The sequence below is a fragment of the Arvicola amphibius genome, chromosome 10, assembly GCF_903992535.2.
Source record: "Arvicola amphibius chromosome 10, mArvAmp1.2, whole genome shotgun sequence".
NCBI lineage: Eukaryota > Metazoa > Chordata > Mammalia > Rodentia > Cricetidae > Arvicola > Arvicola amphibius.
Window position 1 is genome coordinate 38,388,045 of NC_052056.1, and position 25,034 is coordinate 38,413,078.

The following is a 25,034-nucleotide window of genomic DNA, read 5'->3' on the forward strand; positions in this document are numbered from 1 at the left end:
TCCTTCTACTAGATAGAGAGTATTTTTCTCATGGGCAAAATGCTCTTTCCCACGGGCTAAATCAGAAGTCTCTCACAGTCCTCAAGTTTATTGGAAAAGGCAGAGCAGGAAAACTTGACCTCATGACTTCTTTAAATCAGAATTGACTCCAAAAAGAAACTGAGTCACACGTGGACTCCCACACATTTTGTGACATATTAATGTGCTTTCATGAAGTTCTAGGATGAAGTAAAATTAGGACATTATATTAATATTCCCCCAGAGTTGTACTTTAGAAAGTATTATTGATAATTAGGGGATAATACATAACTTTGAGGTGTAAATAGATAATCAGTTTAGATGTAAAATTTATTTTATAAATCTGTATTTAATATTTTCAGAAGAGTATTCTGTGGAAATTACACTTGCTATCTTTAATAGTTGTGGTCTGTCTTGTCAGAAATTACTGCCTTGTTTCTCACCCCCAAGGGAATATGATTGCTTTGAGGACTTGTCCCTGCTGGTGACAGTACTGACATGTTGACAGCGCTTAATCATCTTGGGTCTAAATTAATGGAGGGCCCATCGGAGCATTGATTCATCCACCAGAAGCAGAGCTCCAATGGGCATGAGTGTAATGATCTGTCTGAGTACTCATTAGTGACTTCAGTTGAGACTAGAGAGGGCCAGGGGAGGGGAATGCCAGATCCCAAGAGTCGCAGCTGCAGCTGCGTAGAAGCTTGTGCATAGTTCCGATAGGAGATTTCTTTCCTGAGATTGTTATAAAAAAAAAAAAAAGTATTACAAACTATGTAGCTTAAATAACAGAAATGTATTGTTCCTTGTGTTGTGGTGACCCCCACCATAAAATTATTTTCATTGCTACTACAAACTGTAATTTTGCCACTGTTATAAATCCTACTGTAAATATCTGATATGCAGGGTATCTGACATGTGACCCCCCTGTGAAAGGGCCATTTGACCCCACAGGGGTCATAATCCACTGTTTAAACGAAGATATCATTGTAGTTGATTCTTTCCTAGGCTCTGCTCCAACCCTTTCTCTGTAGCCTTTCTTTGCAGTTGGTTGTCTTATCCCTGTGTCTCTTTATACATTGTCCTTCTGTGCATATCTACATCCAAATCTTCTCTTTTAAAGACAACAACTGTTAGAACAAGGCCCACTCTATTGACCTCGATTCAAATCAATTACTTCCCCACATTTGCTTTGAGTTAAGACTCCAACACATAAATTAACCCTTAATAGAGGGGTTGTAATTCCAGGTTTTAGTGCTTTTCATAATCCTCCTCGTGCCGGCATGCTCATTCCCCACTTACAGCTGTTAGCATGTAGGCTCCTTAAGAAAATGGCAAGCAGTGACATCACATGTGGCTACTGTGGTTTATTGTCTCATTTGATAACATTCTTCATTACTCCAGGAAGATGTGTGAATATCCCGAAGCACCTGGCTGAGCTGTAGCCAACCAGAGGGGTCCATTGCCTTCCTGACTTCCTCTTTAGCTTCTCTTTGCTGGCTTCCTTCCATCACGGTCCTTCTTGTCTGGAGATTCACCCTTTGACCCTCTAGGCTAATCCCTCCCCTTCTTTATTACCTGGATTGGTTTCCTTTTCTGAGAACCCTGGTCACTTGATCTCTCCTGTTGAAGAATGAGCACACTGCAAGCAAAAAACACACCTTCTATTCGGTGATTCCAGCTACATTTTGCTGAATTAACTTCAAAACTCTCCAAACATGAGAACACCTGCCAAACAGATCATTGAAAGGAAGAATTCTTTTCATGTTTTATAACCATCTCTGGTTAAATTTCTTCACAAAAGAAGAAACCAGCTGATTTGTCCAGAGTGGTGCAGTAGTTTGGTTCAACATGCGTTCCTGTCATTCCTTCAATGTCCGGGTGCTGGTGGCTGTTGTGTGTGGGCTGCTGACAGGTGTCGTTTTGGGCCTGGGCATCTGGAGGTTGGCAATAAGGATCAGCAGAGGTAATGTTATCCTGTTATAGTCTGCTGGGTAGGTGGGGGCTTGAACCTATGACTCTGTTATCTGATGTACCACTGCTAGAGAGGACCTTGTCCAGTTGATGGGGCTTTCTACAGTGCCTCTTATGAAGCATAAGACAGCAGCTGGTTCGTGGCTAGTGGGTAGCTCTATGTATAAAAATATGCATGCGGGCAAATAAGCAGGGAGAAGAATGAGTTTTGAATTGTTTTCTTTGTGCTATTTTAATTCCTGAGTTGACAGAATGACGAATAATAGAAATAATTACAATGTGCATTTGGGTTTACTTTAGCTAAATCCTAGAAAGGTAAGTAGTTATGAGCACAGACTCCCAAGCAACCATGTATATCTATGTAGCAACTGTGTACAACCATGTAGAAATTCATCTCAAGAAGAAACTTTAGAGATGTTAGCGTGGTTGAGTGTAAAATGATGGCGCTGAAACAAAGCCCTTGGGAACTCAAAAGTACACTACCAATGATTCTGATGCTGCCTCCCTTGGCCTCGGGAGAGGCACGATAAAGCCGTGGCTCTCAACCTGGGGGTCGCAACATCTTTGTAAGTTGAATGACACTTTCACAGGGGTCACCTAAGACCACTGAAAAACACAGATATGTACATCACAATTCATAAAAAGTAGCAAAATCAGTTATGAAGTAGCAACAAAAATTTTAATAATTTTGTGGTTGGGGTCACCACAACATGATGAACTGGATTAAAGGGTCGGAGAGTTAGGAGGGTTGAGACCCACTGCTATAAAGGGAGGGAAACTTGACGTGTGGAACATGTGAAACTGAATAGATGGACGTGACTAATGTCAGTAAGGGGGAACAGTGTGCCCTCACGGAAGGCAGGAACCACTGCCCAATGGTGCCAGGCTGCAGAGTCCTGTGCTGATAGCAATGGTCGATATTGGCTGCTGCTGGAGAGGTAGCCTGGAATGCAGCCGTCTCTAGTCCACCAGAAAGACTCGGATTCAGAGAACACTGCGTGGGCAGCATTCAAAGAACTATAGTAAGAAAGTGGGGGTGACATAAAAAGAAAATTAAAATTGTAAGGTTGGTAAAATCGTTAAATTCAGTTTGAAGAAAACCATAAGGAGTCTTTCTCACTGTTAGCCTTATTCAATGTGTAAGCTCTCATTTAAAGGATATGTAATTGAGAAATTGCTTCCTTCTTGCTGTATTCATAAGGACATCTATTTTTAAAGGAAAACTTGTGGCTTATAAGTGACATAGTTCAATCAAGCCATCGCAGGGACAAAGTACAAAACCAGCATGAGGAACAAACAGCACATAGCAGAGGACAGAAACTGAGCGATAATCAGAGGCTTAGGGAGAGCTTCAGCCATGTGGGCACACCTCCGAACTGCTGGAGATCTCAGGCCTCTGAAGGAAGTAGAAAAGGCAATAAAAGCTCTGTTTCTCAGAGGACTAAAGTGCCAGTGCCTCAGAAAGACTAGCTTTGCCCTGGGTATTAGCTTTTCAGTTGGTTCTCTAAATAAGAGCTATCAGTCTGTTTTGGGGTAAAGCCAATGGAAAATCAAAGGGTTATCACTATTATTTCTTGTTTAAAGACTGAAGTCTAACCTTGTTTGCTGTTGCTGCTTGCCTTGTCAGTTTTATTTGGAATGTGCTTTAGTTCTGTCTTAATTTGTTTAATTCTGTTCTACTTCGTTCCATTCTTTCCCATTAACTTCTGGGTGTTTCATTTCTCCTCTCCCCACCCCCAGCTCGCTTCCTTCTACCCATCTCATTTAATGCCATTATGGAGGGTTTCCTCTCTAGTACCTTACTTATTTATAAATTGTTCTTAATTAATGTATTTTTAGAGACAGAGTTCATGCATATCTCAGAGAAACCAATGTAAGTGTGAATGCCTTCTTTTGTTCATTTTTGAGAGCTCGCTTTATAGTTCCAGCTGTCCTGGAACTCACAATATTTATCCCAGGATGACGTCAACTCGTGGTGCTCTTCCTGCTGCAGCCTCCCAAGCGCTAGGTCTACAGGCAAGATCCCACATGCCCGATTAACCATAAATACCTTATTTAGAAAAAAAAGTATATGCACATATACATCAAGTGTGTCTAAATTAATTTACTATGTTAGAAATTCATTTTATATAAATGTAATATATTTTTCACAAAAATGGTAATTTCTTTGTGAATAATAGAAGACAAAAACAAAAAACTCCATGCTAGGCATGCAGAAGCTCATCTCTGCTGGTGCAGTACCTGCCATGCTTCTGCTGTCCTCTCTAGGCATGCAGAGGCTCATCCCTGCTGGTGCAGTAACTGCCATGCTTTTGCTATCATCTGGGAGACCGGGTTTTGCAGCATCATAGTCTGTCTGTTTTGATCTTCTAGCAAAGAACAGCAAAAGAAACTCCATTTTCTTATAGTTTTTATCCAAGCCACTGCCTAATCTCAATGGAAAGGCAAATTCAAAATTGCCAACATCACAAATCAAATCAACTCTAATTATTCAAAGTGTTAAGTTTCTTTTTTAAAAAAAAAAATGTGAACCATTGGTTTGAATGCCAAAGAAGCACTTTAAGACATGGTCTATAGAAGTCCAGTGACCTTCTATGAGCAAATAGAGCTTTTCAAAGTCCCACTCCTATTTCTGAACTGTGCCTCTTGTTCAAAGGTCACTACCAATTAAGGCTCTGGTTTTGGCAATCGGATGCTGCTGCTTAGGAGTAGCTGAGGCTTCTTTCAGCTTGGTTGGTGTAGTCTGTCATTTTTACATGACCGATGGAATTCTTGACTAAGAATTATTTTTTTTTTCTATTCCATGTGAAATGCATGACTCTTATCCATTGAACATTTCTTTGGGCAAACGAAACTTCCAATAGTATCAATAGCTTCTGCAATTCCCAAGAGGAGTTCTAGAATTGGGTCCTTCCCTGTAGTGGCAGTTTCCCTACAGTTGCCTTCCCCCCATTCCACAAGAACATCTCGTTTGCTGGCGTAGGCGTTCAGCTGAATGTCGCTATTCCATAGGGATTTCTCTACCTGCCCAATACAAGTTCTTACCCATTTCCCCCTTTTCACACATACTTTTTCCACAGTTCTCATTACTGACAATTTCTTCATCCTTACTTATTTTGTTAAGAGGAGAGGGGCCTGATAAGAAACCTACCGTATTCCCTGCAACTAGATTTGAGTTACTGCAAGGGATAAACAAATCTTAGAAAAACTAAAGGTTGACTTAGATTTCTAGGGAGACCATAACAAAATGCTGCAACCAGGTACTTTATACACTGTGAAAGAGTGTATAAATCTCTCTTCCACAGCTATGGGCACCAGAGAGACTGGGGAAACGCGAGCTCCAGCTTTGGTATCTAGTTCAGGTCTGTCTCTCGGTTCTGAAGAGTCTTCTTGCTGCAACACCTTTTAAACTTTGACATTTAATGCTATTATATTGGAAATTCAATTTCAATGCATGAATTTTGAGAGGATGCATTCAGTCCATCACATGGAAGAAGAATTGTCAAATAGTTGTATTGAGAAATTACACAACAAAACTACCAAATCCTCATGCTTTCCTTCAAAATAGTAAGAGAAATGCAAGTTTGGATGTTTAAAGAGAGATGTTTTTGTTTCCTGCTGCTGTTTGAAGCCATGTGGCATATGACCATTGGACCCTGGGCTTCATTAAGATCTTTCCAATTACTTATAACTTCTGTTTACCTGTATGACCAGTAATCTCACAGGGTGCACTTCTATTGGAAGAAATCTGTGTACTTCCAGAATCCCAGTCCTTTCACATGAGTGTTCATAAAAAAATCTAATGTATCTTCAGAAATGTAGATGTAAGAGATCTATCTCTGTTGGTTTCTAATAGCAAGGGGCTTGCAATGAAAGAAGCAGTGTGGCTTTGAGTCCCATCACACTTGATAAGAAAAGTCAATTATAAATGTAAATTTCATTGCATTGTGCTCCTTTGACACCGAACAGTTTGAGCTAATCCTAACATAAATCTACCCAGATGTTCACAACACAGTGGTAAGAGGATGCTTTCTTTAATTTGTATTAATAAGAAGGCATCTCACCCTCAATACACAATGGGGACACCTTATTTAACTCTATCTTTCAGTTCTGCCTCTAAGATTTCCCTGCTTTCTGTTCCTTTCCTACACCAGCCGTAACCTTCCTTCCCCACCATAGGACAGACTTGTTCCTCGGCTTATCAAGGGCCTCAGAAGGTTTATATAGTCCCAAACCCGAGGTCATATTTTATGGCACTCATAATTCTCACTCAGTAGAAAATGTATGTTATCAGGAAAAGTCACAATGAGTTTATTGCTGCTCAGAAACTAACCTGCCCACAGACACTTGTCTTTCTTTTCTTTACTCAGTTTAGTACTTCCCACAGAATACATCTACACAGTAATAAATCTAGCACCTGCAACGGATCCTGGAACACTAGGGCCATTTTAGTGTTAATGGAGGAAAGTATGTTGAGGTGACGAGAGTGGTGTCCAATTTCAATTCTTCACTTACAAATCTCTCTCCTATTCCTTCTTCCCCCCTCCTGTTTCTGCGCGTGTCCACACACTAAATATTTTTAATACAAAATTATCTATGGAAAGGGAGGGAGTCTTGCTCTAGGGATAAGCTTTGTTGTGCAAATGACAGAAGGACCATGATAAGGATTATTGTAATTTAAGAATCAGTGATGTAGCCGGGCGCTGGTGGTGCACACCTTTAATCCCAGCACTCAGGAGGCAGAGGCAGGTGGATCTCTGTGGGGTCAAGGCCAGCCTGGTCTACATGAGCTAGTTCCAGGACAGGCCCAAAGCTACACAGAGGAACCCTGTGTCGGAAAACAAAAATCAGTGATGTTTACAGATCACAGATCAAAAGTGATTATCTTAAACCAAGAAGCTGGATTCTTGGCTTAGTGGATTATTCCTGGGTTTTCCGGTGTTAGATTTTTAGGGATATGACCACTAGTCTGAGCCAGACTCTAGTGACAAGCTGTTAAAGATCCTTCCAGAATTCAGTGGCTAGGACTATTTTTGTGAGTGAGTAGGAAGAGAGCCCTAAAGCAAAGCTGTCTTGCTTCAAATCTCAACATGACTGCTTAGTAACTGAGTGACTGGGCACATTCATCAATATTTCTGTGCCTCAGTTTCTCCCCCTCTTGTAAGAATGATGATAAATTCTGCCTCTTGGGACTATTTTAAAAATTAAATGAGTCAATGCATTTGAAGATTCAAGACTATTTTTTTTCTTCTAAGCACTCAGAACACCTAGGCAACTATTTTCTAATTTATGAAGTTTTTAGGTCATTCAGTACCAAGCACAGTTTTGTCCACTCCTTGAGTTATACCTTGACTGGATACCATTGGCCCACATTGGACCTTTGGATTGAGACTCAAGTTATTGCACCAACAGTCTACAATAGGTTTAATCATTAAGTTAAATTGGCTAGCTGAAAAGAGAAACAGAAAGTGTTTCAGGAACTTCCATAGAATATTTTCTTTTCAATATTTATGCTATGTCATTAGTAAAAGACAGTTTATTAAAACATTTATTATATTTACTGAAAGTGTTAACCATATAGTTAATATTGAACAACTTTTATCTTAACAAGATATACTTTATTTTATTTGCATACACTATTCTTCCTTCCTTTCTTCTTTCTCTTTCTTTCTCTGACCCACAGAATATGTTTTCCTAAACATAGCCAGCTTAATGTCTCCTTTTTGCAATTACAACTGTGAAAATATTTATATGAACAACTTCATCCTTCTGAGTTTACTTTTTATAGCTATGATAGAGCCTGAAAGTAGCTGGTGCTACTTTGGGTGGCTTGTTATGTGATTTAGGTACTTTTGAGGCTAAGAGTCGGAAGGGGGTAGAACACAGTTAAATATACCATTACAACAGATAGCGGGTAGTCCAGTTTCAGCTAGATGTCCTTAACTAGAACTCAAGTGACAAAGAAGCCATTCAGCAGACACTTATTAACTTTCTATTCATTAACAACGTTCTAAGATCTAGAGATACAAGCTATGACCTTCACTCAATATACTCCTCAACTAGAAGACTTGTAATTAAAAGGCAAAATGACTAGGTATGGATAGATGCTTCTTCTTGCTTATTAAATGTATACAAATCATAACTAAATGTTCGAACACACCAACAGGCTTCTGTACTTAAAGGGAAATCCCAGGACCCTGAAACACTGTAAAGAGTTGATGCCATAACAATGAGTAGGCACTGTCGTAAACTCAAGAGGTTAAGGGCTTTGTGTATCCATGGGGACAGAAGGTATGGTGCTAGACTGTGTAATGAGGAAGTTGGACCCAAGCCACTAGTGTGACACTTGAAGCCTTTAGGAGTCACATCAGCCATAACAAGTAGTTTAGAAGATATCTGTTCTCTCTGCCACAGAAACATTAGATAACTCTTATCATCTACATTTTCTGTTGTGGTGGATTTGAGACTGGGTTAACCTAGGCCGGGATGACCTTGAACTCCTGATCCTCCTGTGGGCTTGAGCTGAAGGTGGGATTCTAGACTTCTGTCTAGCTTACCTTCTGAAAACAGCTTGTGTTTCTGCTCCTGTGCCAGCACCGAAACCGTGTTTAGCTTAGTTCTCTACAACACCTGTCTCACCTGCCCCTACCCCACGCCGTTTTCTCTACAACACCTGTCTCACCTGCCCCTACCCCACGCCGTTTTCTCTACAACACCTGTCTCACCTGCCCCTACCCCACGCCGTTTTCTGTGATCCTTTCATTTTCCTCCACAGATTGCTGAAGATTCCTTTTATTATTTTTATTCTCTTTATTTGATAAAATCTATCTTTACTTATTCTGACTCTTTGTCACCAGCTCACAGTATCTACATTAACATCTTAAGAAGAAGTCGTTTATGCTTTAGAAATTAAGAAACAGCAATTCTAGAACAAGTATTCTTGATGATAATATTTTTTAAATTAATGGACTTAAAATCAAAGAAATGAAAGCAAACAATAGTTAAATGAATTATTTGAAATGATGAACTTAAGCAAATAAATGTTTAGAATGATTAATAAAGAAAAACTAGTAATTCAACAATATATAAAGAAAGAAAGGCACTCCAATACACAGAAGTGGGATTTAAACAAAATCATAAGCAAATATCATAAAAAACTTTACCTTTGAAAATATATAAGCTGAATCAAATGGAATAGTCTCCATATGAACAAATAAATGAATAGAAATAACTATTCCCCCACAAGCTGTAGTGTGACCTACACACACACACACACACACACACACACACACATTAAAACTACAATGTGTAATTTAAATTTTTGAAAAGTTGAATAAGCAGCTTTTAAAAGCCCTGTATGAAAATGTCACTGGTTGTACTGTAAAATATGGCAGGAAGGAAGAACATCACAGAATTGTTTTGAAGTCTCACATACACACTTCAATGAACTGTGATCTTCATAAAATATCTAAAAATTCATTACTGTTCCCAAGACCACAAAGATTTTCTTCTATTAGTTTTATTCAAATTACACTGGGTGTATGATCTGCTTTCAAATAACTTTTGAAGGCTGGAAATCTGTATCTAGATCCAGTTGTTTATGTCTTTGTTTCTAGATGTCCTGCAATTTTGCTGGAAAGTTAGCTTTTCTCCACTGAGCACAATGCTTCTTTCTCAAACAACATCTGGCTGTTCTTGAATGGGCTGTAAATGAATTGTATTTCATTTCAGAGGTTTACTTTTTTATGTTACTGGAGTGTGAAGTGCCATTCCCTGAAAGCTTGCTTCTCTACTGACTAAATGCACAGCATTTCCTTGTGCTAATGACTGTCTATGTGACTTCTTTTACAAAGTGTCTCTTCAACTCTTGAACCCATGAAAAATAAAAATTGTGTGGTTTGCACTCTTGTTATGGATATAGTTTCTTTATAAATTACAATTCTAGCATACAATTTAACTTGCAATTCTAATTTACATATACTCTCTTTTACACACACGCACACACATTATTTTCAAGTCTGTGACTATCATTTCTATTTTCTGAAAATACATTTTAATGAGCAGACATTTTTAATCTAGATTAAATGCAGTTTACATATTAATTTATATATTATGTTTATATATAATATTTATATTAAATGCACTGTATATATTTTCAAAGGTAAGTTTTCTATGGTATTTTCTTATGAGTTTGCTTAAATCCCACTTCTGTGCATTGGAGTGCCTTTCTTTCTTTGTATATTGACGAATTACTAGTTTTCCTTTTATTAATCATTCTAAAAATTTATTTGATTAAATTCATCAACACAAAAAATTTAAATTACAAATTGCAGTTTTATTGAGTGTATGTGTGTATGCACGCACGAGTGTGCAAGTGTGTACGTGGAGGTCAGACAACAGCTTGTGGTGAAAGCTAGTTCTTCCTATTCATTCATTTCTACATTTTACATTTAATACTATTTTGCCCTTCAAAAGTAGTTGCATGCTCCACAGTTGCAAATACAACCCTCTACATTTTATTTTAAAAGCCACACTGATGAGCACTGAATACAATCTTCATTAATAGTAGTTAGCACAATTATATTGAACTTTTTTCTGTGAAACTTCAGAGGAAGACATTACATATTAAAGTAATATATTATATTAGAAGTAGGTTCTTCATGGATGGTTTTTATGAGTTTGAGGAAATTCTATTGTTATGATTCATTTGCCAGGAGTTTTGCTTTTAGCATGTGAGATATTTTGCTCCCTGTATTGATAATTTTCTGTTTATTCTAAAATATGATCAGATGATTAATTAGCCAATTGTTTTTTTTTTTTTTATTTTTAAACCAACCTTTCATTCCTGGGATAAATCGTTCTTGGTCATATGGTATCTGTTTTATTTGTTGCTTGATTTGATTTTTGACTGCTTTAAAAGCGTGTGCTCACTAGTTTGATGCCAACTTAACATAGACCGTGGTCATCTGAGAGGTGAGGACCTTAACTGAGAAAAATGCCTCCGTAAGATAGGTCTGTAGGGCATTTTCTTTTTTTTTTTTTTTTTTTTTTTTTTTTTTTTTTTTTTTTTTTTTTGGTTTTTCGAGACAGGGTTTCTCTGCAGCTTTCTTAGAGCCTGTCCTGGAACTAGCTCTTGTAGACCAGGCTGGCCTCGAACTCACAGAGATCCGCCTGCCTCTGCCTCCCGAGTGCTGGGATTAAAGGCGTGCGCCACCACCGCCCGGCTTGTAGGGCATTTTCTTAATTAGTGATTGATGGAGGATGGCCCATCCCATGGTAGGTGCATACAGCCCTGGACTGGTGGTCCTGGGTTCTATAAGAAAGCAGGCTGAGTAAACCATGAGGAAAAAACAGATAGCAACACTTCTCTGTAGCTTCTACGTCTGCTCCCGCCTCCAAGGTTCCTGCTCTGAGTTGCTGTCCTCACTGCTTTTGATGATAAATTGTTACATGGAGCTGTGAATGAAATAAACCTTTCCTCCCCAAGTTAGTTGTCTTTGGTCATAGTGTTTCATCACAGCAACGGTGACCCTAACTATGGTAGAAATTGGTACCAGGATAGTGGGGTATTGCTATGACAGGCTGGGCCATGCTGTTTCTGGGGTGACCGTGGGAAGACATTGCACATTTAAGTTAGAAAAGCCATTGAGTGTTCAAAGCTTGGAGAGTTGTTCTGTGGGAGCTTGGAAGAAAAGAGTGTTGAAAGGAACGCAGATGATGGAGGCCCGGGTTGTGAAGTGCCAGAGAGAAATCTGAGACTCCCTTAAAGACTGTAGAGGCTGTTGTATATTCTGAGTTAAGAATCTGTGGGCTCTAGTTATCTGGGGCTGGAAAATCAGCTGTGATTAACAAGATTCCAGAAGCATTAAAAAGAAAACTTCGCTGGGATAGTCAAGTCTGGACAGTGGACCTGAGAAATTAGTGGTGTGTGAGAAGAGACCAGTGAAATATTCAGGTGAGTCAGAACAGAAATTGTGTTCCAGAGGTGGCCAAGGTTGCACCTCGTGCTGCTATCCAAACTTGGTCATGTAGAAGAATCCCCCAGGTGGTACTGGCTTTAAAGGCATGAAAGGGGCCATGGAGAGCAGCTGAGGCTTGGCACTGTCAGAGGCCAGGAGAGGACTTTGGTGAAGGTGAAGCCTCAGTGGCATTTGAAGGCCCAGGACTGAAGGGGTCATGTGGAGAGGTTGAGGCTTGACACCATGAAGAGAGCCCAGGAGAGGCTATTGGTGGAAGTGCAGCTCAGTTGCAGCAAGAGATCTCAACATTTTGGAGATGCCGGTACCATGGGACAACCCCCAAGAACAGCAGCAGCTGTGCAGTGGAGCCAGCCTAAGTTAAGTGTTGTACTGCAAATGGCTGTCCAAGCCCTCGGGAAGCTCAGAAGAACATGAGTGGATTCCAGACTTTGGACACGGACTTATTTTCCCAGTTGGCATTTGGTTTTTCTCTGATTTGATTATGACTGTGCCCTGGTATTAGAGTTACTTTTATATTAGGAAATGAGTTGGATAGTTTTGTTTCTCTGTTTTCTCAGAGAGTATATGTAAAATTGATATTTTTGCCTTCCTAATTAATCAGTAAAGCTGCCAGCTGTTAATAGATATCTTTCAGCATTCTTCTTAATTTTTGAATTTCTGCAAATTGGTTATATGCATATCCATTTTTCCTGTAATTTTCTGGGTTTCTTGCATCTCTAAACTAAAATTTTTAACTAAATTTGAAAAGTTTCAAGGTTTTTTATTTTCCTTTTTTAAGATTTATGTATTTATTGTGTATACAGACTTCTGCCTGCAGGCCTAATGAGGGCACCAGATCTTATTACAGATGGCTGTGAGCCACCATGTGGTTGCTGGGAATTAAACTCAGGATCTCAGGAAGAACAGCCAGTGTTCTTAATCTCTGAGCCATCTCTCCAGCCCTATTTTCCTGTTTTGTGACTCCAATTTCACACATACACACACGTACATACACGTATGCGTACACACACTCACACATACATATTAGATCCATAGGGTCTTATATAAGTCTCTTTATTTTTTTCAAAAATTTTCTTTCTCCATATTTAATGGGACTTTATATACAGATGTGGAGCTGTCTTTCTTTGTCTCTCTTTGTTCCTGGATACCCCACTTAGATTCCAATTGCTCTTTCTCCATCAGTGAGTGCCATCTCACACCTTAACCTATTAAAACTACAGCTTTTTGCTGGAGTTTTCATTCACTATTGTCACTTAGACTCAGTTATGCCTGTAGTGGGGGAAACTATAGAAACAGAATTCCCTTTCATTTCTGAATATTTCTCTCTGCTTTCCAGTACTCTCAAGCAGGTTTTGTTGACAATGCTGGTGTTACTGCATTTGTAGATTTTGCTGAGACTATAAGGTTGTTGTCTGTGGGAGGCTCAACATGGTACAACCCATTGTATCATTGTTAGAACTGGTAACTTTTCACCGCCTACTCTTCAAACTTAGAGACACTAGTGTCCCCAACTGAAAACTAGGTTTTCTCAAGATTTCCTATTTCAGGAGTGCTTCCTGGACGTACTGATTGCTACCATCTTACCTCTACTGCTTCCAGAATGTGCCAAGTGCTACCATCTTAGTACTGCTGCTTCCTGAATGCACCAAGTGCTGCCATCTTAGCTCTACTGCTTCCTGAATGTGCTGATTGCTGACATCTTAGTACCGCTGCTGAGGGCGGGATTCCTGTTGCTGTCATTGCTGCCTGCCAGCTCCAACCACTTCCCATATTACTGGATGAATCACCCTAGAAAACTTCCTAATAGTGCATCTCCTTTTTTGTTTATTTTGTTTGTTTCACTGTGATGTTTACATAGTTTCTAAAGATTTATGTTTACATGGTATTTATTGTTGAAGTTTATATTAAAGCGCATTTCAAATGTAACAAAATTAGAATTAGATAATGACCCCTTATTGTAGATGGAGCTGCGGGCTGTGTCCTGCCACCCGGCTAGCTTTACCCAAAATAATTACACGGAAACTGTATTCTTTTAAACACTACCTGGCCCATTAGTTTCAGCCTCTTATTGGTTAATTCTCATATCTTGCTTTAACCCATATTTAGTAATCTGTGTAGCATCACGAGGTGGTCGCTTACCAGGAGAGATCTTAACCTGCGTCCATCTCAGAGAGAAGCATGGCGACTCACTATGGTGACTGCCTGAAGTGTCTCCCCAACTCTGCTTCCTTTCTCCCACAATTCTGTTCTGTCTACTCCGCCTACCTAATTTTCTGTTCTCTTAAAGGGCCAAGGCAGTTTTTTAATTAATCAATGAAAGTAACACATAGACACTCCTCCATCACCTTATGTACCTTTTAAAAGTTGTTAATATTTTTTATTGTTTTTATTGAGCTATATATTTTTCTCCACTCTCCTCTCTCCTTCTTCCCTCCCCTTTTACTCTCTCCCATGGTTCCAATTTATTAAGAAAATCTTGTCTTTTTCTGCTTCCCATGTAGATTAGATCCATGTATGTCTCTCTTAGGGTCCTCATTGTTGTCTAGGTTCTCTGGAATTGTGAATTGTAGGCTAGTTTTCTTTGATTTATGTTTAAAATCCACTTAAGAGTGAGTACATATTATATTTGTCTCTCTGGGTCTCCGTTATCTCACTCAATATGATGTTTTCTAGATCTATCCATTTGCCTGAAAATTTCAAGATGTCATTATTTTTTTCTGCTGTGTTGTACTCCAGTGTGTAAATATACTACATTTTCCTTATCTATTCTTCAGTCAAGGGGCATTTAGCTTGTTTCCAGGTTCTGGCTATGACAAACAATGTTACTATGAACATAGTTGAGCACGTTGTCCTTGTGGTATGATTGAGCATCCTTTAGGTATAAACCTAAAAGTGGTATTGCTGGGTATTGAGGTAGGTTGTTTCCTAATTTTGTTAGAAATCACCATACTGATATCCAAAGGGGCTGTACCAGCTTGCATTCCCACCAGCAATGCAGGAGTGTTCCCTTACCCCACAACCTTTCCAGCATAAGTTGTCATCAGTGTTTTTGATCTTGGCCATTCCTACAGGTATAAGATGAAATCTCAGAGTTGTTTTGATTTGTATTTCTCTTGATGACTAAGGATGTTGAGCATTTTCTTAGGTCTCTTTCAGTCATTTTGAATTCCTCTGTTGAGAGGTCTCTGTTTAGGTCTGTACTCAATTTTTTATTGGATTATTTGTTCTTTTGACCACCAATTTCTTGAGTTCTCTGTATATTTCAGAGATCAGACCTCTGTCCGATGTGGGGTTGGTGAAGATCTTTTCCCATTCTGTAGGTTACTGTTTTGTCCTTTGTTTTAAGATCCCTCTGTGTTCCTCTGAATTTAGTCTCCTCAGTTTCGCATATAACGTTCTTCACAATCTACTCTATGCTGTTAATTTCTACTCTTTTGCTGGGACACATGCTTTGTGATGCTGCACTTTGTTTTGGAGTATGCATGCATGCATGATTGTGTGTCCGTGTGCAGTTGCATGTGGGTACAGTACATGTACGAATGTTTGTAGAGGTGAGAGGTCAGCTTCTAGTGTCATCATTCCTTGACTCCCATCCACCATGTTTGAGACAGGGTATCACAGTTGCCAGGAACTCCTTGATTTAACTCATCTTTCTGGCCAGTGAGGCCCAGGACTCTGCCTTTCCAGCACTGGAATTACAAATGGGCACTACCTTGTCTACCTTTTCTAAACTCAGGCTTGATTAGAAAGCACTTTACCTACTGAGCACCCCACCCCTACTCCTGTTGATCTTTATATGCTTCCAATATTGGTCACAAGTTTTATCCAGGTTTACCTAAATTAATTACACAGTCTAATTCAAATATTGACTGTTTAGGAAAGTCTTCCATGGTGATATGACCTCTGTCCTCCTTATTGCCTTTGTATTTGTCTTGGTGGTTTCTATAGCTGCGATAAAATACCATGACCAAAAGCAGTTTAGAGAGGAGAAGGTTTGTTTCACTCACAGGTCCATGTAACAGTTCATCATCAAAAACAGGGAGGACAGGAACCTGGAGGCAGGGGCTGATGAAGAGGCTGTGGCAGAGGGCTGCTTGCTGCCTTGCAGCTCTTGACTTACTAAACCTGCTTTCTTAAAGAACCCAGGACCACCAGCCAAGGGATAGCACCACCCACAGGATCTGGGCTCTCCATCAATCACTAATTAGAAAGATGCACTACAGGCTTGCCAACACCCCGATCTTGTAAAGGCATTTTCTTAACTGGGGTTCCTTCATGTCAGATGACTCTAGCTTATATCAAGTTGATATGAAATTAGCCAGAATACTATTCAAATCATATTTGAAAATCTGCATGCTGCTAACTTAGTCTATCTATCTATCTATCTATCTATCTATCTATCTATCTATCTATCTACCTACCTACCTACCTACCATCTATCTAACAGGCCAGCTATGCCTAATCTTTATAATTTCCTTTTTCTTAGAGGAGTATCATTGGAAAGTCTGCTTTCTAAATCCATCTTTTTGGTTTTCATAGCACCACATATTTATGGGGATATCGTAAAGGATAGTCCCAGCAATGACTATCTGGTTCTGCATATAGAAATCGGATGACTACAGATTTTAAAAGAAAACCTAATAGACAAATTAGCATACTATTCTGTTGTTGCTTACTGTGGTTTTTTTTTTTTTTTCAGGCCTATCTGCTTCTGTGCCGAGCACCCCTGTACAGTTCTGCAGGAATGGTGGAACCTGGCAGAACAGCAGGTGCATTTGTACTGAAGAGTGGACAGGGCTGAGGTGTACAATTGGTAAGTTACTCGGCTGATACTATGATGATGTATAAGTGAACCTTTGTTAATATGACAACAGCAAGAATTCTGTAAGTTTTAGTTAAAGACTATAGACACAGTTAGCATAAAGACAGTAGCACTAGGATGTGTACCCATGAACCCCCTATAGCTAGGGGTATCGTCGTAAGACCTGCATAAGATTGGGCAGCCCACATCTCATCAGGGACTGCAGAGGCTCTTATGAGGTCCTACCCCCTCCCTGAGGGACTACTGTCATGGGGAGAGGAGGTGTGGTTTTCTTCAATGGTGTAGCCACTGACAAATTTGCTCCTACTCCAGTAAGTTGCCTCCCACTCAACGCCCCTGTGCAAGAAACGCTAATTAAAGTCAGTGGTTCAAATATGACACAAAGGTTTGCAAATAGGAGGAGGACTTGTTGGGGAAAAGGATGGAGGATACAAGACGGAAGTGGGGATGAAAAGTATTCTAAGGGTTATATGTAATTGCATAAAACTGTCAAAAACAGAAGCAATATACATAGATATATAAAAAATATTGTAAATGATAAAAGTGGGAGGGTTTTGTTTTTTTTCTTTTCAACAAACAAAGCCCTGTTTTCCTCTTAGGCTCTATATGGTCAAGACAACTTTATCCGTTTTCTAAATGTCATTTTTTTTCTATAATTCACAAGTATAATTTTCCTTTAGGCTCCAGCCTTTAATCCAGGGCAACTAGCAATATGGTTTCTTCAGAACTTTCCAGGGGTTATATTCCATTTGACTCTCTTTCAAATGTCAGAGTTTTAACATAATTATTTAAATAATTATGTTAATTATTTAAATGTTTTTTTAAAGATTTACTTGTTTATTATGTATACAGTGTTTCATCTGCTTGTATGCTTGCAGGCCAGGAGAGGGTGCCAGATCTCATTATAGATGGTTGTGAGTCATCATGTGGTTACTGGGAATTGAACTCAGGAGCTCTGGAAGTGCTCTTAACTGCTAAACCATCTCTCCAGCTCCTTAACATAATTTTTTGAATCAGGATGAATCTTCCCATCTAAGCATATGCTTATATCAAGTATATGTTTAATTAATTAAGTGCCTTTCTTTCTATTGAGTTATTAAATTTGTGGTTTTACTTCACTAAATGGTGTGTAAGAATCCGAGTTCAAGAGTTTCTGGATCAAGGTGTACTTCCCAACATTTTTCAATCTCATGCTTCCGGCTTGGAGCACAGAGTTCCTCCAGCCACTCTCGTTAACTGTCTCTATTCCTTGCAGCTAAGCAACCAACCCACCCATGATTTGGGTTTTTTACTTTGATCTAAATCCTCACAAGGTCCTTTGTCACCATACATTGCAGTTTTTCAATTCTCTAGATTCTAACTAATCAATACATAATTCTTGCTAGTGTGGTAGTGTTCATACCTTCCCTCTAACTCAAGTCTGTGTGGTGTACATTGCGGCTAAACCTGTTATCTAGCGTATTGACTATAACAGAAGACATTTAATCAGATAGAACACCTGGACACTCCTGAACCAGCCAGTTGACTCTATGACTCTTCTGTAAAGTACACTGCCAAGGTTCTAAACTTCATCTTTTATCCTAGTTTGAAATTTCAAAAATAAAATAATACATAATCTGTAATGAGAGAAATTTGTTTTCTTTACAGCTAATTTCTGTGAAAACAGTACCGCCCTGAACTTTACCTTTCCCAGAATTGCAGTGGGCAGATATGGAGCTTCTCTGGAAACATGTGGTGTGAACACTGCAAACGGTATGTGTTCCCCCGGGATCTCTGTTTAAGCAGAGGGACTGTTAGACCGCCATACCCATTATTCTCCCAGCTACTGTTAGGTCTCTGGACAAGAGAGCCAGGAAAGCTTGGCTCGCTTTAATGTCAGTGTTTGAAGTTCGGTACACAACTATATAGACTCATACTCCCCCCCCCAAAAAAAAAACCTCAATATGGATCAGTTGTTTGTGAACTCTTCCTTATCCTTATTTGATTGGAAAATTTTCTCAAGCTTTCTCTGTCCCATAGCATTTGTTCAAGTGAATACTTCTTCCTGGAGTTACCGGTATCATTTCTCTACATTATTTTGAAACAATACATATCCCAGATTCCTTCTGTGCCTTCTTTCAGATGATGTATTTCCAAGTAGATACGGAATGGAGAGGGTCTGTTGTCAACAGTCCTTTATTTCTTCGGTCATCTTGGTTCCTTATCTTGGCACATTTCTAGCTCATGGTACTTTTATCGGTATGACAACCCTTTGTGCACTGAGGCATTCTTAGAATCAACGAATTCTGTTTCTAGTTGTTTTCATATGGGATCCAGAACATTGATGACTTATATCAGCACCACACTGGCTAATATGTTCTGAGTGTGGACTTTATTCACCCATAGAGCTCCCTCCTAATAGTTAAAGTCTATTAGTCATGTAATTTTATCTAAATGACTTACCTAACCCTTGATTGCATTAATTTACATCTATTAATGTTGCCAGTGCCCCCATTTCTTACATAACTCAAAAATGTAGTCACATTTTTTTCTTTTTTAAAAAAGAAAACAAACTATCTTTTTTATTATAATACCAATACAAGTTCCCACTCCCTCCCTTACCCCCATTCCCTTCACTTACTCCCCCACCATGCCCCCCCATTCACTTCTCAGAGAGGGTAAGGCACATTGCTTTGGGGAAGGTCCAAAGCCCTCCCTACTCTATCTAGACTGAGCAAGGTATCCATCCAAAGAGAATGCGTTCCCAAAAAGCCAGCACAAGCAGTAGAGATAAATCCTGGTGCCAAGAATGCAGTCACTTAAATTATTTATTTAAAAAATTGTTTGGTAAACAATAACAGTGAGGAAAATTTCACATTCTTTTTTTTTTTTTTTTTTTTTGTTTTTCGAGACAGGGTTTCCCTGTAGTTTCTAGAGCCTGTCCTGGAACTAGCTCTTGTAGACCAGGCTGGCCTCGAACTCACAGAGATCCGCCTGCCTCTGCCTCCCGAGTGCTGGGATTAAAGGCGTGCGCCACCACCGCCCGGCCTTCACATTCTTTTGATACTCACTTTTGTGCATATCCAGACTACACTGAAATTCTAAATATGTTATAGGAATTGCTCTTTCCTGTATTCCTTCCTTCCTTCCTTCCTTCCTTCCTTCCTTCCTTCCTTCCTCCCTTATCTAAGTGACTGCTCACATATCCATGATCCATCCTACTCTATGTAATATATGTTCTTCCCTCCCCAGCCTTCTCACTTGGGGTTACCATTGCTGTGATAACATACCATGATCAAAATCATCTTGGGAAGCTTGTGTCGAGTTAACATAAAACAAGATAGCACAAGCCTTTTCATTAAATTTCAGAAACCCAAAGGGGAGCTTCTGCAGATTTGTTCTTACTATGCATGTTTTATAGACCACATTATATAGGGTACCTACAAATGACTGTTGTCTTCATTTTCTATGTTGTAGATACCTTACATTGTTTATGTTTTATAAACCAGGTACAACTTACAAAACATAACTGTGCTATGAATTGGGAAAAGTAAGTGTTAGTAGTATATTCATGAAGGTCATCACAGCTGTTTGATATAATACCAAGGGATAAATAAAAGTCATATTATCATCTTTTATTTGATATTTATTTGATTTTTGAGCAACCATTATGAAAATGTTTATTATACATATCTTTGAATTTCAGACCGAGTCCATATCATTTTAAAAATATATATTTCAACTATTAACAAATTCACTTAATTTTATGTTAAGAATTCTTTTTGTTTTATTTTATATAACAAGTGATTACAATGCACTTCAGTGATGTTTGAGTAGAGATACTCACATTTTTATGAACAATGGAAGAGATACGCTTGACATGTGGCTGCCTAAAAGATATAAATCCTGTATGTGGTAAAACTTTGCATTCTGTCTGGCAGTAGAGGTGGAGCCATCGTGTAAATTAATGAAAACTCCAACCTTCTATTTTAAGTGTTATTAAAGCAATTCTGATATCAAATATTTCTTATCATTCCTCAAAAAGCAGCTGCTTCAATACTAATCCTGAGGGGGAAAAAAATCACCTGTGATAAGCTTCCCTACTGATTATGATTTTGTCTTTAGATATTACGTAATGATCAGTTATTGGTGGGCTGTGGGTTGGAACGTTCAGGTGACAGCCTGCAAAACTAAAACTGCCCAAAGAACTGCTTTATTGAGAGCCAATAAAGCATCTAGAAGTTGCTGCAATACCCTGGAATTCTTGGTCTTGGAGGAGTTGTCCAGATTTACATAGAGATAAATGATCAACATATTTAATAGTTTGTAGGAATTTTTCACATTGCCTCCAGTCTCAGCCTAGTAGACTTTCATTGTGTCCAATTAAAGTCATTTCATTCCTACGATTTAGAAAGTAAATCTTTCTTGAAGACAGAGAAGGAAGCGAATAGGAACCGATTCTTGTACACAGTCCAGTTTCAAAAATCAAGACAACCGCCTAGAATGCTGCAGGGATTGCTTCACTTTTCTATTTCTGGGTATTAGAACAACCTCGTATTCTTGACCTAAACCCACAAGGCCTTAGGTTTCTCACAGTTCTGTGGGTTGCTTGTGGCAGCTAAAAGGTTCATTAGGGGAACACGCGAGCAGGCTATTAGACAGCACCACATGGCCTGTCTTGCAGTAGTTAGACTCTCTTCCTCATGCGCTGCCTCGGGATAGCATCCTAACATCCCTGAAGGGTGAGACTGAAACTGGGAAATTGTGAGGCCCAAGTGCTGGGAGTCACGTGACCTTGACCACCACACTCTATTGGTCAAGGTCAGTCACAGGCTGGCCCAGATTCAAGAGTGAACAGCTGCTCATCCTGGGAGAAGCAGTGGAGTCATGCTGGCATGGAGCTAACGCGCAGTGTTTACCGTCTGTCTTTATAAACTTTTTTCCATTTTTCCCTTTTATTAAAGCGGGGACTCCTAGAGCAACTCGGCTGTGCAGTATTTCTGAGTATGGAGAGATAAAATTGGAAGATGCAGTGATAGGAAACTGTGAAGAAAATCTGGAGACACTAGAAATGCAGGTATGTCTTCTAGCCCGTCTGTCGGACAATTGGGGGATGCTCTGAGGCTAGGCCAGTCTGTTTAGTCTTCAGAAGCCTGATTGTCAATTCAACGCTTTTCAAACTCTCAAATTAGAAACTAAGAACACCCATTAAGTTAAAACATTATTATTTGTTTAAAGTCGACCTCCATTTAATGTTGACATTTTATTTCAGAACATTTCAACAAATGGTAGCCTAGAGAATATTTTAAATGGCCTTATATTTGTAGATTGCTCAAGTTTTGACTTAATGTAGATCCCTGGTTTCAGAAACCAAAGGTAGTCTACTCCATCTAAATGAATGGAAAAACCATGTGACCAATGAACCTTAGACACAGACAACTCCAGATTGATACTGGTCTTAGGACTGTACCCTGAGCTAATAAAACAAGAAGAATTTATGGCTAGATGTGTTACCATTTATATTAAATTATATTGACTGAGGATCTAGGCAAGCGAGCATGCATGGAAGTGCTAACTCAGTTGATCATACACAAGAGAAAGTGTTAGGCCCTAGAGTCCAATTACCAAGGAGGAGTCACCCCAAGAAAACACCTCACACTGCAGTTGATGTAAAAGCATGAGGATTTTAATTCTGTCGCAACAGGGTCACTCAGCATTCAAGCCAAGAACCTCGAATAGCTGGTACAGGCTACGTTTAAAGCAAAAAGCCATAGAAACAAGGGGGGCGGGGATCGAGGGTTGTTTTCCAACTATTGGGATTAGCTTATTCAAAGGGCTATTAACAATAATTGGTCTGAGCCAGGGCTGGAGGGAGGTTGCCAGATCAGGTGAAGTAAGAGGAAACATTGGAGGGTTACTTTGACCCCTTCTCAGGGACTCAGTCAAAACATCAGAAACTGAGTCAACATCTTAAGGGTTATCTTGTCCCAATTTCAATAACTGAGTTCTATCTGGAGAACATTCACAAAGACTCAGAAAGATGGAAAGTTCCCAACATTTCAGTACGTGTGTGGGTAATTGTTAGATTCCTGGTTCCCAGGGGAGGGGGGAAAGCACTAAGGCTGAGAGGACTGAGAAATGGCCTCAGAGTTGTCAGAAATGGTTTTAGAGTTATCCTAGAGTTCTACAGAAGACACCGTAAACTTTGATGGAGGTACTTCTCTGTGCAGGATGTTACATCTTCTTTATCAAATTGGGTACCATTTCTATACTAAAGGTAATTATAGCTACTACCACTAATTGGTGAGCATTATTGCTATCAAATACAGATGATCCTGGATATAAGATGGGGCTAAGACCTATAAGCCCACTGTAAGTTTAAGATGTATATAATTCACCCAATTTATTCGACACCATGATTGACTAATATAACACACTTTAAAGTTGTCAGTTGTTCATCTTCATCATCTTTTGGAAGACTAGACTCTGTGGTTTTCTGTCTGTCAGAACCAAGAAACTACAGCACATTTGCAAATCTTTAGCGTGTGGGAAAGATCAAAATAAAAATTCAACGTGTTTTAGTACTGAGTAAATCACTTATTGTAACACCCTCAAAAAAAAACCCTTTGGTTAATTGGGTAGTTGCCTATACCATTTAAAACATTTTGTGCATACTGCCAAGTTTTCTAACTCATATTTAATCTTTAAACACCACAGACAAATATTATAAGTGAGGAATAGTGAAGCTCTGAGTGATGAAATGCTTTGGCCAGGGACCATTGCCAAGCTGTGACAAAGCTACTGTTGAATTTAAAATCCACAGGGAACCAATCACACCAACTCCCTAATCACAGATGGGCAGGGTGTGGGTTGGGCATGGGAAATAGGATGTGCAGGTAGCTGTTAATCACACACACTGAAAGAAAGAGGGCAGATGCTGGAATCTGACAAACCAGTGTTTGACTGTCAACTCTGCAACTTCCATGCTGTGTGAATTTGGGTTAAGCATCTCTAAGTCTTTGTTATGAGGAAGCACAGTTTACAGAGCCATTTTCCATTATGTGTTATATATGATCACACCTTAAAAGATCGAGCAAAGTGCAAGCACATGACAGAGACTTAGCTGTTTAATTCAATACTTTTTGTTTTGTTGTTTATTTTGTTTTGTTTTCTGTCTGCTGATAGAATTTGTCTTAACTCCTTACAAGTGAGTACTGGCTTGATTTTTGAAGTGATGGTGCCATCTAGTGTAAAATTAAGTTCATTCCACCCATCCATGCCCAGCTACACAACATGACTATAGCAATTTGTTAGGCTCAATATAATCCAAGCCGGTAGTGGAAAATGAAATCCCTGCTCTTTGTGAACTGTGTTGTTTATTTAAATAAAGAAGTAAACAAGAAAAAGTGGGAGGGTGTGATGTTCAGGAGGTTGAGACTCAGCTAAATTTCAGCTCATTCAACTGCAGTCATTTGCAAAATGTTTAAGAATACTTGTATAAATTAGACTCTGGAAAAAAATCATTTTTAAACAGATAGACAACATCACCACAGAATCTACGGCTATTTCTTCAGAAGCCCAGATTTTAACAGCTAATGCCAGAATATTAACTCCTGAGAACATCACTTCTGCTACTAGAGTGGTTGGACAGATCTTCAATGAAAGCAGAAGGGCTGAAGAGCAGGTAAAACTCAAGATTTTAAGATATAAGAGAAGTCTGGAGTTGTGGTCTGTTGATGGTATTTCATTAGCCTGTGCAGGGCCTTGGGCTTGATTCCAAATGTTTTAGAATGGGGAGGGACATCCAAAATTCTCCTCTTTAGCCTATGATGTGGGTGGTATTTAAGTTAAAACCATTGGGTAAAGTACACTTTCTGGAAGATGCTCAAAGAAATTGAACAAGGGCTCCTTTCTAATCATTCTCTGTAATTGGCATGATTGTTATTATGTTAAATATCCAAGCATGTCCTGGAATGAACAAGTCTCTAGCTTTATTGTATACAGTTTAACAGTTGTGTTAGACTCTGATATACATGTTCCTTCCCAAAGAGACAGCTTTCCTAGACCCTTGCTATGAATTGCACCTTAAGATCTGCTTGTTCTTTGTGCCAAGCAGACTCGTAGGTTGGTCTTTGGCTTCCTAAAGAATCTTAAACCAAGTTTGCATGTCTAATGTCATGGCCTGCTAAATTCTGAAACATAAAAGCAAGAAGTATACTCAATATTTGTCAACAGTGGAACTTTTTAATTAATCATCATGATTG

General features: G+C 39.2%; 1 protein-coding gene across 2 annotated transcripts in view; it reads left to right on the forward strand.

Moving 5' to 3' along the window:
• The first annotated feature begins 1,700 nt into the window (after window positions 1-1,700).
• Adgrg7 (adhesion G protein-coupled receptor G7) overlaps window positions 1,701-25,034 on the forward strand; it is a 60,631-nt gene continuing 37,297 nt past the window's right edge. For both annotated transcript variants that reach the window (XM_038346302.1, XM_038346301.1), the window contains exons 1-5: window positions 1,701-1,981; window positions 16,669-16,782; window positions 18,439-18,543; window positions 21,735-21,847; window positions 24,305-24,454. In XM_038346302.1, the coding sequence (XP_038202230.1) occupies window positions 1,867-1,981; window positions 16,669-16,782; window positions 18,439-18,543; window positions 21,735-21,847; window positions 24,305-24,454 (597 nt within the window). In that variant the 5' untranslated portion in view covers window positions 1,701-1,866. The remainder of the gene's footprint in view (window positions 1,982-16,668; window positions 16,783-18,438; window positions 18,544-21,734; window positions 21,848-24,304; window positions 24,455-25,034) is intronic.